Source organism: Pteropus alecto, unplaced genomic scaffold (assembly GCF_000325575.1).
Source record: "Pteropus alecto unplaced genomic scaffold, ASM32557v1 scaffold75, whole genome shotgun sequence".
NCBI lineage: Eukaryota > Metazoa > Chordata > Mammalia > Chiroptera > Pteropodidae > Pteropus > Pteropus alecto.
In genome coordinates, this window is record NW_006440638.1 from 20555242 (window position 1) to 20574111 (window position 18870).

Here is an 18870-nt window from a genome sequence, read left to right on the forward strand (position 1 = left end):
GTTGTAGGTCAGTTAGAAGCATTTGAGAGCTGTTAGGCAATGATGCACTTGGTAGCTCTCAAGTGCCGCCTTAAGCCATAATGCACATGGTATTGTCAACTCATATATCAATCCCAGCCAATGACTCTCCGTTGCAACCCGTAGGCCGAGAGTCTACCCTAACCCAGCAGAGGCCTTGAGAGCAGCTGCAGCAACTCTTGCAAGCAAAGCTGACAAGCTCTGAGAGGCAGAACCAGCTCCTCTGACATTTAAAACATCTGGTTCATTTAAGTGAAAGGAGATATTGGTACCCCAGTGTGTTTTTATGGGGCTTACAAAACGGTTAGGAGAGAGATATTAGTTCAAAAAGGAAAGAAAGAACGATAGCATTATAAGGTCACTCCACAGAATTAGAGATTATTTTTTAAAGTATTCCCTGAGATAAATTCTTTCTACATTTTTCAAACAAAACTCGTAGTATCTGATTTAATTCACAAAGGTGAAACAAAGGCTAGCCACAGAAAAACATTCAGATGATTAACTGCATTGCAGAACAGAACAGCACAAAGAGTTATCAGGAAATCAGAAACTCGGTGGTTATTTCACTCCCACACCTAGGCATTTCACCAGTTTTACTCTGTGACAAAACTGACATTACGGCTGGGTTCCCTGAGGAGAGAGCTCTGGCGGGACAGAGCCCCTGGGCAGCAGTGTGATTGTTTTGTTCAGCTGAGCATGAACCAAGACAAGCTCTGATCTGAGGAGCCCTGCATGAGGCTTTTCAGCAGAGAGAGCAAGCTGACGGTAGATGGTGGTTAGTGGCCCTGAAATCAATTATTCCATTCCCTTGAAACCCGAGTCTGTAAATCTAGACCCTCAGCTCTGCCAAATAACACTGCTAATTTGCACTCCCACTGGTTCTCTGGAGAAGGCTGGCACTATCTAACCCCTGAAACACTTCAGCCAAGGTTAGAGAGAGAGAGCTATGCTACTGTGTGTCCATCACAAACCTGCTGTCGAGGGTGGAATCGGTGATGACGGGGATGTGAGAGGTGAGCTGGCCCCAGATCCTGCTAAGAGAAAACACAGAAATGTCCATGGAGACCAAAGCAGGACATTGGGAATTTGGCCCGAACTGGGCCCCACCACTGTCTGAGAATCTGCACCTGGCCTAATGTGTGGGCCTTGTGGTAAAAGGTGAGGAGGGACAGAGAATTCAGGGACTGTACCAATGACCACAGGCTTCCACACCAGGACAGGTATGCTTCTTTCTCTAGGCTGCTCCCCACAGCTTGATTTATTTAAAAACAACTTTGAGAAATCAACAGCTTACACAATTGGCTGCAATATCACTTCCTGATCCAACTCCCATTCCTTGATAATGAATGACAATGACAGTACAGCAGTACAGGGGACAGACAGGTGCAGAGCAGTCCAGTAGAGGCTTCTCCAAAGGATATGAGAGGTGCCCACAGCATCCACCCAGCAATGCTCTATGTAGAAGTTCCATTTTATCGGCAGGTACATTCAATTAGATAGGGTCTGCCTATTCTGTTTGTGGATTTCCTAAGCCTTTTCTTACCTAAAATTCAGTAAATACCATTTTGCTTTATTTACATTAAAACAATATGCATATTCCTATATGTTGTGTGCTTTTTCTGGACCTAGTCATATTGTTATATTTCAAATATTTCCCAGTTCTCGGCATCTCCCCAGTGCTTTGAAATCCCCAGAATATATCCTGCTGGCCTGACATGGAGGTAGCCCAGTGGGCAGAGAGAGGTTTATACATAACGCCCTCCCCCACACGGAAGTCCGATAGAGGGGTTAACCACAGACATGCCTCTGAGAAACCACTAACTGTTTTGGGGAAGCCTCCAACTATCACTCCACCCACTACCCACAGGACATGTTAGGCACAGCATGGACACTGAGCACAAAGAGAAATGTCCTAATTTCTCTACTTGAATACCTTTCCACTATATACAACATTCTCTCACTTCCTTGGTAAAGGAGGTAGAATTTAATCTATCCTGTTTTCATACTGCTTTGTAGTGTTAATACAGATTTTAATGGGGAGAAGATTAAATTTGTCATTCCAGTGGGATCTAGCGATAATCTGTATATATCCATCAACTGCTGCTTCGCTTTCTTAAACTCTTTGAGGGCACAGCAGTATCTTAGAGTCCCTGGGATCCTATCTGGCTGCATCTGGCACAGAGCCTCACAGGCAGGAAGGCAGTTGCCTCAGGAAGGTGGGCAACGGAGAGTCAGGCTTTCTCTGCTTTATAAAGAATCAGCTGCTGGACAGAATGACTGCCTGTCAGATATGCTGGCTGGAGACATGAGTCTCAGCCTAATTATGACAATGACTGGCCCATGTCAATCCCATCAACCATGGAGAGGATAGACTTCCAACTCTGAAACTACCCACCAGCCACAACGTCCTCCAGCCTTCTCTTCTCCCCGCCTCATCTGAGGAGCTTTCCTTGATTCTCACTGGGACCTCCACGGTCTAGGGCTTCCCTTCCCTCTCTTCCCTTCTAGCTCCCCCTGAACCCTTCTCTAGCTTGGACTATGCACGTAGTAGTGTCATTATGATTCTTGCCCCCTTCCTAGAGTCTATGATTTTCTCTCATGCCAAGTTTTCCAATTTCCAGATCCACCCACACCACCTGCATTCTCTGGCTGCGTTTAGTCCAGGCATTGGGTCTTATGCGTCACTCACTGTTTCTCCTCATACCCCTAGCAGATGTCCTCCTCCCTGACTTCACTGAGAAGACCAGAGAAGGCATGAACTGTGAACATCCTCAACTTCCTCCCTTCCTTCTGCTTTTAAACATTTCTACCTCTTCACCTGCCCCTCCTGGCTCCTGCATCCAGGAAGAGAAGGCTGAGACTGACAGTTGGGCTCTTGATACTAAGCTGCTGGCCCTCTAGCCCCTTCATCTCATCAATTTCTCTTTTGCATCTTAGGCTTCTCCCTCTCTGCTAGGTCCTTTTCCTACTTAAAAGTATATGCAGCTATTCCTCAGCCTAAAAAAACCTCCCCTTCCCTTGGCCTTCCAGGTCTAAGCCAAAGCTTCCGGGGTTAGAATGAAACCTCCCTTCCTCTGTGTAGAACTCTACTTCCCAGATTCATAAGGTAAAAGAAACAGAATGATCCCAAAGGATCATTCAATCTGGCCCTGATTTCCAAAGATGGGGACATCGAAGCCCAAAGGCAACAGGGCTGGGTGAGGGGCAGCTCTGACTGGTAGTGATGACTTCCAACTCAGGACAGTGCTCTCCATACCATCTCGGCCCTTCTGGAATGATGCTTTTTGCCATCCCCACACACTACTGTACTGAGTCCTTTCCTTAACACAGGAGGGCACATTCTCCTACCACATGGTGACTGGAGCAGAGGACATGATTTAAGGTTGCTTCTATTTGTGCAGGCTCCATTGAAAAACAGTGGGCCTTGCATTTTAAGTTGTGTTGGTTTTTCTTCCATGGATATCACTCATCTTTGGTTGATGGAGTTTTACCATCAGTGAAGAGGCTGAGTAACCCAACAACCTCTGAGGTCCTGTGAGCCAATGAATGCTGCCGTAAATACTTCATTATGACGGAATTAATTTGTTTTCTATATTCATTACCACACTCTAGCCACCAGAACCCAAGACCACTTGACCAACTACAGATTCCTGGTCTCGATCTTTGCATGCTGGGCTCTGCTACAATCTATAACCAGTTACCTGAATTATTGGAGTTGCTATATTTTGCTGAATGCTCTTCATTATTTTCAATAGCAGATCGTTTTGACTTCTTTAAAAATAAAAAGAGAGAGGGGGTAAAAGCAAAGAATAATCACACTGAAGCTGAGAGTTAGAATAAAAATATTTTCTAGGCACACAGTTAAACTCTACATACAAGGTCATATTTGACTTCATAATTAATACAGTGAAAAAATCATAAGCCAAAACAAAGGGGAAAATAAAGCCAAGAATGCTGACTATTATCTCAGGTTAATCACTCCTCCCAATTACATTAGGCTATAATCAGCCCAGAAAGCCAGGAAACCTTTTTCCGCTCTTTTTTAAAAGCTGCAAACCAGCCATCTGGAAATAGTTTTAGTTTTCAAGAAGATATAGCACAAAATCTGTCATTAACTAAATGCACATCATTAACCTAAACTTTCTTTACATGTAAACTAGAACTTTTCTTCACACAGAGAGAATTCAGAGAGACACCAGGCTTACCTTTCGAGCTAAAATCTTTCTCTTTTTTCTTTCTTCTTCAGATCCATGGTGAGATTGAGCTCTTGTCAGTCTTCGATGCTGGTGAATCTATGAGAGACCACAATTCACCACAAATGTAAGTGTATTCTACATTAATAAAAATCTCTAACATGTTTTTCCGAATCAAATTATTTGGGTGAAAAACCTTTCCCTGTTCAGCCTGTCTGCCTCCAAGCTCAGGTCTGGGTATCTGGGAGAAGAGTATGCCAAAACGTAAATACCTTTCTCGCTTCCCCCAGTTCCTTCCTGCCTCCCTGTTTCACAGAAGATGAGTATGGTCCCCAGCATCTTTAGAGCACAGACCATGTGTGCCCCACCACTATCTAGCCTACTCCAATTATAAACAATGACCACCCTTTATAAACCTGTAAGTTTCCCCCACAAGCTGAGCTACTTGAGAATAGGACTGTGAAGTATTCAGCTGTCTTGCAGCACAGAGCCTGGAGCCTGGTTCAGAGCAAGTATGCAAGAAATGCTTATGGAATAAACAATCAGTTAAAAGTAAGTCATTGTGAATCCTGGGCAGCTGATGGGGACACTTAAAAGATCAAAGGGTAATGAGGAACTATTTACAATTTACCTGTTTCTGTTCTTCAATTAGTCTCTTTTCTATACATTCTTTGGCAATTCTTAATGCCTCTTTTAACTTGGTGGGAATCTGAAAGAAGAGAAAGTACACATTCTATTGAATAAAATGACTGGCGAGTCTCCCAAATCCTGGTTTTAATGTAGGAGCAGTTGGTTATCAAGAAGTAGGGCAACTGGAATGAAATCAGTTACAAGCTGTGCACTTGAATCCTGTCCTGGCCATTTTTGGTAATCCCAGCACACTCAGCTCATTAGCATTTTTTTTTTTTTTTATCAATGAATATATAGAACTAACACATAAATAAATATGATATATGTTTCAAGTATTTCAAGTAATTCTCAAAGGACCCCAAATTAACAAAAGAATCTTGAAAAAAAAAAAGATCAAAATTGGAGGCCTCACACTTCCTGATTTCAAAACATATTACAAAGCTACAATAATCAAAACAGTGTGATACTAGCATAAAGAAAGACATGTAGATCAATGGAACAGAATAAAGAGCCTAGAAATAAACCCTCATGTATATGGTCAAATGATCTTTAACAAGAGTGCCAAAAGCACACAATGGGAAAAGGACAGTTTCTTCAATAAATAGTGCTGGGAAAATTGGATACCTACATGAAAAAGAATGAATTTGAACCCCTACCTTACACAATATGTTAAAATTAACTCAAAATTGGATTGAAGGGCTTTCAGTCAAGATGGCAGAGTAGGAAAATGCCGTGCTCGCCTCCTCCCAGGACCACTTCAAAATTACAACTAAACTACAGAACCATCATTGAGAATCGCCTGAAGTCTAGCTGAACGAACTCCTATAACTAATGATATACGAAAGAAGCCACGTCAAGACTGCAAAAACAACAAAAATACCCTAGAAATTAACCATTTAAATGACCATTAGTAGGAATAAGGGATTGAAAAAAAAAAATTGGGTTGAAGACTTAAATCAAAGATCTAAAACAATAACACTCCTAGAAGAAAGCATAAGGGAAAAGCTTCATGATGTTAGATTTGGCAATGATTTCTTCGGTAGAACACCAAAAGCTCAGGCATCAAAAGCTAAAACAGACAAATAGGACCACATCAGACTTAAAACTTCTACACAACAAAGGAAACAACCAACAAAAGGCAACCTATGGAATGGGAGAAAATAATTGGATATCATATATCTGATAAGGGATTAATATCCAAAATATATAAAGAACTCCTACAACAACAAAACCAGAAGTAACCAAATAAAAAATGGACTTATCACAACAATAAAGCTGAAAAAAAAAAGGGACAGAAAATCAAAGAAAAAAAATGGGCAAAGGACCTGAATAGACATTCCTCCAAAATGGTCAACAAGTATATGAAAAGATGACCAACATCTGTAATCATTGGAGAAATACAAATCAAAACCACGATGAAATATCACCTCATACACATTAGAATGGTCGAGTCACTACTGAAAAAACAGAAAACGAGTGTTGGCAATGCTGTCAAAAAACTGGAAGCCTGGTCAACTAATGGTGGTAATGTAAAATGATGCAGCTCCTATGAAAAATAGTATGGAAGTTCCTCAAAAAATCTAAAAATAGAATTACCATATGATTTAGCAATCCCACCTGTGGGTACATATCCAAAGGATTGAAGCACACCCCATGTTCACTGCAGCATTATTCACAATAGCCACGAGGTGGAAAAGCCCAAATGTTTATCAACAGATAAGTGGATAAAAAAAAAAGTGTCGTAATACACACAATGGAATATTATTCAGCCTTAAAAAAGGAAATTTTGTCACATCCTCTAACATGGATAAAACTTGAGGACATTACACTGAGTGGAATAAGCCAGTCACAAAAGATAAATACTGTATGATTCTAATTATACGAGATATCTCGAGTAGTCAAAATCATGAAAGCAGAGAGTAGAACTGTGTTTGCCAAGGGCTGGGAGGGTGGGGAAATGGGGAGTTATCATCCAATGGGTCGAGAGGTTCAGTTTGCGAGATGAAAAAGTTCTAGAGATCTGCTACACAAGTGAGAATATATTTAACACTACTGAACTGCACACTCAAAAATGGTTAAGAGGACAAATTCTACAATGTTTTTTATCATAATTAAAAATCAAAAAATATATAAAGTTTATTGGAACACATGCACAAATTCAAATAATTATAACTTCAGAGGGATATTCTCTGTTAAACATTTACTTTCTGAATTCACAAGATTAAGCTTTTTCCTGTTGAAAGATACTCTTAATAGCCTGGTATGTTTCTAAGCTTATCATTTTTTAATTTCTTAGTTTTTCAAACTATGAGGAGCTCTGGCCTAGAAAACAGACACCCAGATCATGTTGAACTCTTTGTCTCTAATAGTCTTTAAAAAATATAAACTTAAAAAAAGTTTTGAGTAGGTAATACAGTCATCTGCTTTAAAATTCAAAAGCTGTAAAAGGGTACATACACAGTAAAAAGTCTCCCACCTAGTTCCCCTCCTTGGAGGCAACCAATGTCACCAGTTTCCTGTGTATCTTTCCAGAAAGAAAATGCGTAAACAAGAAATTAACAGTAGCTTTTAAAATCATACTGTCTTTGTTGCACAGACTCTCTGGCTTGGGGGAAGAGTAAGGTCTGATAATAACCCTTGGGGTAGACTATCAGGGGAAACAGCATATTTATTTACAAGGCTACATACATTTCCTGAGGAGTTTCAGTGAAAAAGAGGTGAATTTAAATGTTTTTCTTTTCCGCTTGAGATCCAAATAAACTATTATTGTCAGAATCCCTCTAACTGGCAAAAAAAAGGACAGAGGAAAGTGTATCTGTCACCTACACAATCTTCTGACCCCACCTTCTTTTTGGTTTTCTTCTTTTTTGTTTTTTTCCTAAATTTAATTTCATCATAAGAGTATTACATACTCTTTGGAAGTATAAAGAGGGGAAAGACATCTACCCTTCATTCTACTACCCAAAACAACACTAACAGTGAGTCTTGTGGAGAGCCAGGCCCTAACCAGGCATTCATGTAGATTATCTCAGCTGTCAAATGACAATAGACAGGTGTTACTCACCAACCCCACACACGGAGTAAACATAGACCCAAAGATTAGGTACTTGCCCATAGCTCGGTGGCTCTCAAATGGGGGTGATTTTGCCCCCTCTCCTCTTTAGGGGACATCTGGCAATGTCTGGAGGCATTTTTGTTGTCATGATGAATGGGGTTGAGGGAGAGTACTAATCACATCCAGTGCGTACAGGCGAGGGGTGCTTCCTAACATCCCACAATGCACAGGACAGCTCCCACAACACAGAATTGTCTGACCCAAAATGTCAAATGCTGTGGCTAAGAAACTTTGCCTTAGATAAATGGCTGGCATTAAAAAAGCAAAGTAAGGCATCAAACTGGTGTTTTTGGGTTCCAAAGCTCTGCTCTTTCCACAATACCACAGAGCACTGCTATTTCCCAGGATACTTCCTTCCAGTCTTCCTTCTTGATGGATTTTTTTTTTACAGACTATTTTATATCCTGCTTTTCCCTCCTTAGCCCGAATAATAATCATTTTCCATGCTACTGCAATGTCTTTATAAATTTCATTTTTATGATAAAAATATTTTATCAACTAGATGTACTATGAATATTAAACTATTCCCTAACTGTAGGATATTTAGATTGTTTTTAAATTTTCCTTATTATAAATACTAGACCTTCTTATTTTTGATTAAAAAAGTGCCAACTTTCTAAGTAAACTGACGTCATAAACCAAAAAATGATAAAATTTGCTTTACCTTAAACTGTGGCTTTTCAGAAGTGGTTAGTAAAACATCATTGAATAATCTGTAAAGAAAAGAAAAAAAAAATCTTTCTTAAAACAGGTGCACTCTCAGAACAGAATCAAAGCAAATTGAGACACCTTTAGCCCATGAAGTCCCCACCATATCCCCCAGACCTGGCCCAATTTACCATTTCATGTTTATCAACACACTCAAAAAAGTTTATGACCTAGAATGACCTTGGGACAAACCCCCACTCCAGTTACCAGAGGGACTGGGTCAGCTGTGTACTGGAGGTTATTTCCCCATTGAGGGGCAAAAGTGCTCTCATGCTATGCAGTAAATTAATTCATACTTTTAAAAAATGATTTTTACAAACTATTATTTATTATATTATCATTTACGTTATATTGCAAATAATATATGCAGTAGATATTTCTAAATAGAATAATTGTTTTTTCATTTTTTCTTTTTTTTTTGCTCCAGAGGAGCATAAAATTTATTCTAGACTAGAGCTTAATAAAATAAAAATGTATAAGTAAGTAGAAAGGAATTGTTCTGATTGGAATCTAATGAGAAAATAATTTTCTTCTAAGAAAAGTTGTGCTTCTCATGCTCTCCGAAAAAGAAATAGCAGCTGTTAGAGTATATCAATTCTCTCTTTAAAATCATGTTATTAAAAACAATAATATGAGGAATACTTAACTGTTTAGGCTAAAACAGGTCAGACAGTTTAGATGGCTATTTGGGCAATGTCTGAAAGGCTCTAAGTGAGTCTTTCCTTGAACAGTCCTCATTTTTATAAATTAAGAACTATGTTACAAGATGAAATGGCAGGGTTAACTCTTCCCCACAGAGCTCTCTGGTTGGCTCTGGAGGTGGAGACATCACTGTCCCCTCCAAGGCCACGGGTCCATTTACTTCCAGACAACACATTTTAACTGAACACAGTTCACACCTCGCCAAGTGTTCGTCTCAAGGCTGAAGCCTACAAGGTGGAAAGACTTTGTGAAGAAAGAATATTTGGACTCACTTTAGGACTGGAACACTGGGAAAAAATGTAAGAGCTCTGGAGCAGGGGGAGCAAATCAACATTCCCTAACTACAAATGCATTCTGTTCTAAAAGTCCGTGTGCAAATTATTTTGTTTCCCTAATTGGATCTATTTTCCCATGTTCACATTATTATTAACAGTAGCTGATTTGAAAAGAGACACACCAGTGTCAGTCACACATTTGAAAGTCACGTCCATGGGGCAGGCGTTTGGGCTGCTCTGTTCATCACAACCTCCCCAGGGCCTAGGATGACACCTGAGCTATAGCAGAAGCTAAAGTTATGGCTACCTCCTCTGGACTCTGGCTGCATGCACCTCAAGCTGTCTGCCTGTTTCCCCAGTATATTTGTTTACAACAAGCTGGTACAGACCAAGGACTGGGTATATTGCATGGCACCTGATGCTCACAAAATAAGCTGAATCAATATTAATCATAACTGACATTTAATAAGCAGTTATTAAGTACCAGGTACTGTACTAGGAATCACCTCATCAAATCCTCCCAACAACCCACTGACGTGGGGACTATCATTATCCCCATTGCACAGATGAGGAAACTCAGCTTCCAGAGGTTAGGAAACTTGCCCAAGGTCACCCAGGCAGAAGTGGGGAAGTTGGGCCCACCCCCAGGTCTGTCTAACCTCAGACACACCCTTCTTAACCACGCTGTTGCCTCTCCATGAAAGGATGGAAAACCTAAAGGAAAGGCCCCAAAGCACAATTTCAACCTATTCTTGGTTACCTATTCATAACTCTGTTTAAGAGAGAATGTCTTCTGAGCTCTACGTCTCTAGCGCAATGCCTGGTACATGTTAGATTTTAATAAATGTTACCCAGCAAGTAAATGAATAAACAAGTACATGGGAGGCCAGAAATACATTGTCTTTCTCCTGCAGGGCAGACCCTCCAAGAAGACCAATGACTCGCGAACCAGCCACCGCTGTGGCCCAATGAGTGCATTAAAACAGGGTCATCAAGGACAGCCACTTGAGATGGCCCTATTCCAGTATTTCCTAAGCGGGTGACGGGGAAGCGGAGCGCTGTCACATGTACGCATACACAATGCTAACATTGACAGAGAGAGACACACGTGAAAATAAGATTGAGATTAAAGGAAAACAATCAGACTGAGGTAGCAGAGAGGTCATGATATCATGCTGCAGGTGACTGTCAGCAAACAGGTCACTTTCATTCTGCAAGGACTGCAACTGAATCTTTATTATGGTACCAGGCACTTGGGTTAGTGGTTGGTGTTCGACACAGTAATGAAGATTACAACCAAAGCATATGATTGACTTACGGCATCTGCAAGAGCTGGGAGACGGTAGGCATACCATTTTTACAGGCTTCACAAGACAGCGTAGACTCCAACACGGCCACTTGAAATGAACAGATATACATTTTAGTTCCACAGAACACGCTGGCAAATCCACTTGATGATGAAAAGTTTGACACCGCTTTGCAACAACTGTCTGCAGGCTGATCAGGACAGTGTCAAAACTCTTCACGCACAGACAGATGGCATACGTGAGGAGGGGGAAGGCTGGCAACGCCAATGGTACTGATGACTCAAACTAAATGGCTTAAAAACCACATGCTAACAGAAAGCTAAATATATTTCAAAGATAATTGGAGGAAGGATTCAAGATATCATTCACAAAAGTGTTTGCTCTCTTAAAAGAGAAGTAAACACTAAACAGAAGTAAAATTCTTGAACCCAAAAGACATTTTGCTGCTTGCCTTCTTTTAATCAAAAGCAGCATGCGAAATGCCAATTGTTGATACTTCATCTTCCAACACCTTGGGTGATATAAACGAAAGCAGCCAGATTTTTCTACTCACAGGTCACTGTTCAGTTTCAGCTGTTCAAACTGAACACAAAGTAGTCTCAGGGCCTGCTCTCTCGAACTACCTCACTTAACACTAAACTAGCATTCAGTGGAGGGCTGACTTGCATACTTTGATGGCACAGTGGTCAAAGTGCTACCCTCTCTATGCTCTAGCAGTACGTTCTGAGCTGGCTGTGGAGGAGATAAAGGGGTCCCTAACGAGTGTGTATCAGTTCCTACAGCCCTTCTTCCAAACAGTGCCTCCCACCACTCTTCCTGTTCTCTTCAGCCCCCTCAGGTAATTCTGGGAGAGCTCTTGGATCCAATTTACTGGGCATCTACATTTCTGCCTGCCTTTCCTAGCTCTGGGCCTACTAGGCAACAACCTCCCAGGTATCCCGCCCATGGCTCCCCTGTTCCTTGCAAGTCTCACTCCAGCCTTGTTCTGACTCCTGACATCTGCCCAAGTCCTAAGGACTGGCTTCAAATTGCCTGATCCTGGTTCTTGTTTCTGTATCAGACTCAGTCCGGCCATACTTCACTTTACATCCTCCTGCTTCCAAAATTCCAATGCACATTACGAAATATCTCCTATTTCATACAGCCTGACAAATGTACTACACTAAATGTTCAGTGTAGTACATTTCAGTAAGTTACTCAAATGTTTTTTATTGGATACTTTTAAACTGGATAAGAATTTCTAGCTGTGGAGCATGACAACATCCTCTGGATCTTTCCTGGACTCTAGAAAGGAAGTGAGTAGCTCTGCAGACTACCAAGACTCTGAAAACACCCCCAAACCTCATACTGACCCACAGCCATAGACGGCGAAGGAGGGAAGGAGTCTACGGGCACCGAGTCTGGAGGTCGTCCGTAAGTCATTTCATACAGTAAGTGGCCAAAGCAGTGGACATCCACACTTTCCAATGTCTGTGGAAGAAAAGGGAAGAGAGGCATGTTCCTCTTTCAGTTTGGCTTTGTGAATTCCAGTGCTCCTACTCTAGGCTTTCACTGAGAAATGAGGCCCAGGGTGACCTCACTCATAATTGGTAATGAAAACACAACTCCAAAGCCTTTGAAAAAAGCACAAGGCATTGCTCTAACCAAAGGTGTTGGTCCTGCCCTCCGTGGTTTTCCAATCAGTGATTCTATGCCTCTCCTTGTCTCATCTATCATATCGGCTTAGCCTCTTGGAGATACAGCAATACTCTGGGAGAAACAAGGCATGGTCTACCCCAACTGTATCTTTCACTGCTGAGTGCATATTTCTTACATGGGCAGACCATGAGTCTGGCCATGGGGATAATTTATATTTCATAATGAACCTGCTGTTTCATTACTTTCAGCAACTTACATTGATTTTCCTGAATTGTGAGAAATAAGATCGGTAGAAGGAAGGAAGGCCCAACAAGGAATTCTCAAGGTCTAGCAGCCGGCAAGTGTCCCCATCTAGCATCACATTGGAGGCGTGAAGATGCCCATAAGGGAATCCCTTGTCATGCAGAAACTTTAGTACCTATTAAAAATATATATATATGTTACATTCTCTCCCAACTCATTCAGATTTGTCTTTATTTTTTAAGTCAATATATTTTAAAATAAAACCAAACAGGGCACTGAGATTTCCAAAAATTGCCACCCCCATCCATTTTCTGGAAAAGAGACTGATGCTGAACGCTTTCCAGCTGTGAGACACAATGCCAAGCTCTCTCATTTCCAAAGAATAAAGAAGAAGCCTGCGTCTTCCTGGAATTAATAGCTTTATGCCAAAAGGCTCTACTTTAAGTACTTTCTGATCTCAAAAGGCCAAGCCCTCTTCAGGACAAAATCTTGATCCTCCTGCACAGAGAAGCAAGGTTATCATGTCAGTGCTTTGGCCAGTTATTCAGGAAAAGGGGTTGAGCTGAAAATATCTCTAACCCAGTCTCACCTCAGAATATATCTGGCTGTTCATTAATGAAAAAAATATGATAGGATCCCACAAAAAGAAGCAAACTTTTCAGCTGCCATTTAATAAACAGTGGCTCACCGGTAATATAAGTTCCCAGGGCAACCCATTGAGGACTGGAAGAAAATTGTACAACTTCTCTTTCTATTTATTTTGTTTTTAATCTCATTCTTAACTTATAAGTATATAAGTTAAGTGAAAGACGCAACTTTAAAACTGACTTATAAGTGTTTAAGAATGAGATTAGTATATAAAATATTAGTAGTACATGTATATAATAGTTAAATATATATATTAGGGAGGTTATGCTTCAATTGTTTTCACTGATAGGATTGTACAATCCAAAAAGTTTGGAGAAAACTGCTCTAGAGAGTGTTATGGGAAAGGCTTTTCATACCAATCACACTTCTGTAAGGGAGCCATATGGTTATGTATATACTATAACAAACTAAAGAATCTTGGCATAAAGATAAAGATCAACTGAAAATAACACAAAAGTTGGTATCCACACAATTAAGTTCTTAAAAAATCAGACACTAAATTCCAACATCTAAACTTTTTGGAATTTTGTAGCTCTAAATTAATCTTAGTCTCAAATATTTGCTTTTTGGGATAAAATATAATACCATCAGTTTATAAGTAATTGGACAACCTAAACTATTTTAGATATTGCCTAAGAACTTTCTCAAAAGAATATTGGAATGCTAAGTAAAATTATAAAGCAACTTAAACAAAAATTAAATACTACTTACCTCTAATATTTGCCGTCCATATGTTTTTATTTGCTGGAGTTCAAGGCCTTGAATCTTCTTAGGGTTGCAATACTTTTTTAGGAACGGGTCTTTTGGTTTTGACTTTGGAAAAGAACAAAGAGCACATAAGACAGCAGCAGAGGGGTCGACATCTGCACACTGGCTCCCCAACAGGAAGGACCTACAGAGGCTAGGGGACACCAAACTGCAGGAGTGGGTTTTTAAAATACAACAATCAGTATAGTTGGAAGAAAGAGGCTGAGCTAAAGAGGTTTCATCCCTTCTTTAGTCCAGTGAAGTTGTGCTTGGTCATGACCTTAGCTGACCCCAAAGTCTTGTATACTGGTAGAATTTTTCACTATTATTATTTAAAAAAAAAAAAAAAATCCAACTTTGAGATAGTTCAGTATTGCTTTGTCAAATGAAGGCACAACTTTTAAACTGACCTACAATGCAATGGACATAATTATTAAATGTTTAGCCTTCCCTCATGTGGGGAAAGAAATGATATTTAACCAAACTGGATAGTTTTTATTATTAAAATCAAAATAAATTCCAAGTAAAATCAAAATGAAAATGAAATCCTCCTGGCCTAGCTTCTGGAACCCCAGTATCAAGTATCCATAACAGGTTCTAAAGGGACTTGAGAACTTCTTTATGACCATAAACTTGCACAAGTACCTTGTAGATCAGGTCCTTCAAAGTTCCTTTTTCATTAAACATCCTAATTAGCAATGCTGAGGATTCATTAGCTGTGGCAAAGGTAACCCGATAAATATTAGGGTGCTGCCAAAACAAAAAAAAAGAAATTCACATCTATTTGCATCAGCATCTAGGTCCTTTTACATCCAAGATCTGGTTATGCAGGGTCAAGTACCATCTAAGTTGTTTAGTTGCATACAAATGTGAGGATATTCTCTGAATACATGGCATTTTCAAGTTATTAGATGACCAACTTGTACCTCATTCTTTATATTAGAGAAAGAACATAAACAACACTGACAAAGCGAATAACTGACAATGTAAGCTTCACATGGGAAGGTATCTGCTCTGGTATGCATATTCTCATAGTTCAGGCAAAAGTGTGGAGAAAGAGAGGGAAAGTCTGAGTTTTTGGAATAGTGGTTTTAATATTCTGCTTCTGTAAATTGGTAAAGAATACAGTCGAATACTAGAATAGCCAAGTGGGAACCAGGATAAATGTGTCTTCATTCACAGCTTTGCCTAACATTCCACACTGCTGCACAGTGCCAGAAAAAACAAGGAAAAGCAGCATTTTTTGGCATCTTGGCCCTTTTCCAAAGCAGCCAGCATGAATCTTCTTGTCCTTCTCCTAGAGTATGCCATATGATAATTCACAGTGCCCTCCTGAGTTGGAGATTGACCAAATTATTGACTTAAAGAGAAGTACTCATGTGACCTGAAATTTTGGTCATATGAACCACCTGGCTCCAGACAGGTTTTACAATCTCCCTTAGCTCAAAGAAGTACCATGAAAATTTTAATTCATGGGAACTGAGCTATGCAAAGATTTGGGGGGCAAGGGTTGAGTGAATTGAGGAGTAAAAAGCCCAGGAAAATAGTAATTGATCATGAAGCTTCTGCTGACCATTACATCAAAATGGTTGTTGTTGACATTTTAATCGCTTTACTGAAATATAATTCACATAGCATTACAATTCGCTTATTTAAAGTGTATAATTCAATGGTTTTCGGTATAATCACAGAGTTGTGCAACTATCACAAAATCTAATTTTACAACATTTTCATCACCCCAAAAAGAAACCCAATGAATAAAATAAAATCCTCGAGTCCATACTGATATAAATAAAGAAGGGAGAATAGGAAGCTCTTCCTTATAGTAGAATGCCAACTAATTCAATTAATAAATATAAGAGAATGGAGTTAGAAAATCTCAATGAATGCTAAAACTAGTGGATTTGATAAAGAATGGGATATTATATAGTCTCAAAATATCTCCCTATAATTATTTACTAATTAATTCTAGTTATTTATCTTAAGAAAATAATTAAGAATGGATATAAACATTTAGCTAAATGTTCACTACAGCTTTTTCCTAAAGAGAAAAAAAACTGGAGGTGACCCAAATATCTAGAAGATTAGTTGAGTAAACTCAGGTACATCCAATTTTAACTCTATGCAGCCAGTAATAATAATTTTAATTATATGTAGCCAGTAATAATATAAATACTATATTTATTGAAATAAAAATGTTCATGATATACCATTAACGAAAAAAATCAGGTTTTAAAATGTGTGTATATATATTTTTTTAATCATATAAAATTCTAGAAAAGTAACAACTAAACATTTTTGTTCATATTTCTGGTCGGTTGGGATTACAGGTGAGTTTTATTTTCTTATTTTTGCTTATCTATGTTTCCTGACTTTTATACAATTAATATATATCACTTGTCTGACTACTTTCTTTTTAAAAAGCATATCTATTAAAAGAAATTTAGAATTCAGTGCCGACAGCCTGTGTCACACAATTAATCAAATTCAAAACCACAGCATTTTTCCTGGCTACACATCACACCTCATTAAAAGCTTAGTTTTCTAGCTTAATAAGATACTCTGTCTTCAAAAACAAACTCATCAACTCAACAAGATAGGTCAGCATAATTGTGCTCAGTCCATGAGTGATTCATTTTACATCCTCCTGCAGATTGCAGATAAAGAACATCCACACTAACTCAATTTTCTGGCCAGATCAGTCTTTTCCTTAAGACATTCTGCATCTGTTTTGAAATATATGAATGTGGTTCTTTCCACCGAAGGCCTTGGGATTGAACTGTGTACTAAATGGCACCTGGTTAGCCTGTGAGAATAGTAAGACAGCAAAAGAGTTATTTTTCCTTTCCCTCATCCAGCTTACCTAAATCCATATTATTCTGTTTTTCCAGGCTAGAACACGTTTTTTAATTCCATCGATATAAACATCCTCGCCAAGAACACAGTGACTAGCACCTACTCTAACTTGCTTAATACACAAAGGCTACATTTAAATTAACACATGTTTCACGAGTTGTATGTCATGAACACCACTGAAATGACCTCTAATCTATGGGACTAGCCCTGAGCCATTTCAGTCTGAATTGAAATCCACTGTACCTCTCCATTCTTTCAAGCCTATAGAGTATGTCCAGCTCTTCTGTCTGTGGTCACCTATAAGAAAACACTGTGAACCTGTCATCAGCACCAAGAATAATAGAAGAACTTGTACTCACCAAACAGGAAGGCAGAAGTTTGATTAAACACTGAAAATCTTTATCTGACAGATACTTGTCGGGGCCAAGGTCAGCCTGAAAACATGGAAATATCAAGGCACTGTCTTAGTCATCAAAAAAAAAAAAAAATTCCCCTATAATTCTTTTCCCTTTTTTATTTGTCCAAATATATGAATGTAAACCAAAGATGAAAACCACCTAAGTCTTGCTGCCTCAAGGCCTTTCTGGAGAGACAGAATATAAACATATAAATAGCAGTACTTAATTATAATCTTATCAAATTTCATTAACCAAATATATCCCTAGAACTCTCAAAGTGAGAGATAACAAAGGAATGCCCAAATATTTTCTTTAAAATAAACTGCAAAACTGCCAGTCCTAAAGAGGTTCCAGAGAACTATTTTAAACTGTTCCTATTTCTTTTCAAATGTTTATTAGCTAATCAAATATAATCACATTGGAATAACCAAATGCATAAGCAAGGTGACTTCAAATGACTCCTTTAATGTGGGAGTGAGTAGGCCCCCGCTCCGGAGCACAACGCAATTTCATGATTTTCTTGTCAGTATCTGCTTTCATAAACCCATCTAAAGTCCCTGAAATTGGACCGAAGCAAAAAATCAGCTTACCCAGCTTAACACCAGCCGTTCCTTTGGTTGATTTTTAATCTTCATCAAGAAATATTTCTTCCTTATCCTCCAACCTGCCATAAAAGCAGAAATGTGTTTTATGCCCACTGATATAAGCTTCGTTGACTGAGTAATTAATAAAAATAAGTCTGGCAATATTATCCATAGCTGTATAGGCACAAATAAAACAACTATTTGGTAATGTTGACATGGCAAAGCCTGCACTAAAGAAAAAAAGGGGGAGTGGGAGACAAACAAAGAAATTACTCTATTCATGGAGGTAGGAAAATAGCACTTTAGTTTAGATTGAGTGAAAATGATAGATGAGGAATAAATGATGGTTCTGAAAGTGTAAGTTATTACCACTGAAGTAAGTCTTCAGATGGGGCTTCAATCAAGATTCAGTAAGTCTTAAAAGTTAAGAATTCAAGCAGTAGGGGGCAAAAAGAAAAAGAAATCACCTGCATTAAAGAGCTTTCTTGGGATACACATAAGAAAGTATGATAAAAAAATCCAGTTCTGTGATCTGTCTTTTTTAACAGAATGGGCATGCCAGTTTCTCACCTATGTCTTTCAATGGTTCTACTACCTCCCACTTCATTAGTCAAGCATATCAGGAAAGTACTATATATTTAAGATATTATTGTTGCAAATGAAATCCTTAGAGTCTATGGCCTTCTTAAAAAACTTAATTACATAACATTAACAACAACATAGACTAAATGCAACGTGGGATTCTAGATTGGATCCTAGAACAGAAAAAGGACATTAGTGGAAAACCTAGTGAAATCTAGAATGAAAT

General features: G+C 39.1%; 1 protein-coding gene across 2 annotated transcripts in view; it reads right to left on the reverse strand.

Moving 5' to 3' along the window:
- Positions 1-18667, reverse strand: part of PXK (PX domain containing serine/threonine kinase like) — a 31440-nt gene extending 12773 nt beyond the window's left edge. For both annotated transcript variants that reach the window (XM_025050674.1, XM_025050675.1), the window contains exons 1-13: positions 18633-18667; positions 18069-18142; positions 17440-17514; positions 14870-14974; positions 14189-14290; positions 12843-13004; positions 12301-12418; positions 10960-11038; positions 8621-8669; positions 4843-4920; positions 4224-4310; positions 3720-3789; positions 990-1052 (exon numbers count right to left, since the gene is read on the reverse strand). In XM_025050674.1, coding sequence (XP_024906442.1) covers positions 990-1052; positions 3720-3789; positions 4224-4310; positions 4843-4920; positions 8621-8669; positions 10960-11038; positions 12301-12418; positions 12843-13004; positions 14189-14290; positions 14870-14974; positions 17440-17514; positions 18069-18113 — 1033 coding nt within the window. In that variant the 5' untranslated portion in view covers positions 18114-18142; positions 18633-18667. The remainder of the gene's footprint in view (positions 1-989; positions 1053-3719; positions 3790-4223; positions 4311-4842; positions 4921-8620; positions 8670-10959; positions 11039-12300; positions 12419-12842; positions 13005-14188; positions 14291-14869; positions 14975-17439; positions 17515-18068; positions 18143-18632) is intronic.
- Positions 18668-18870: the final 203 nt, after the last annotated feature.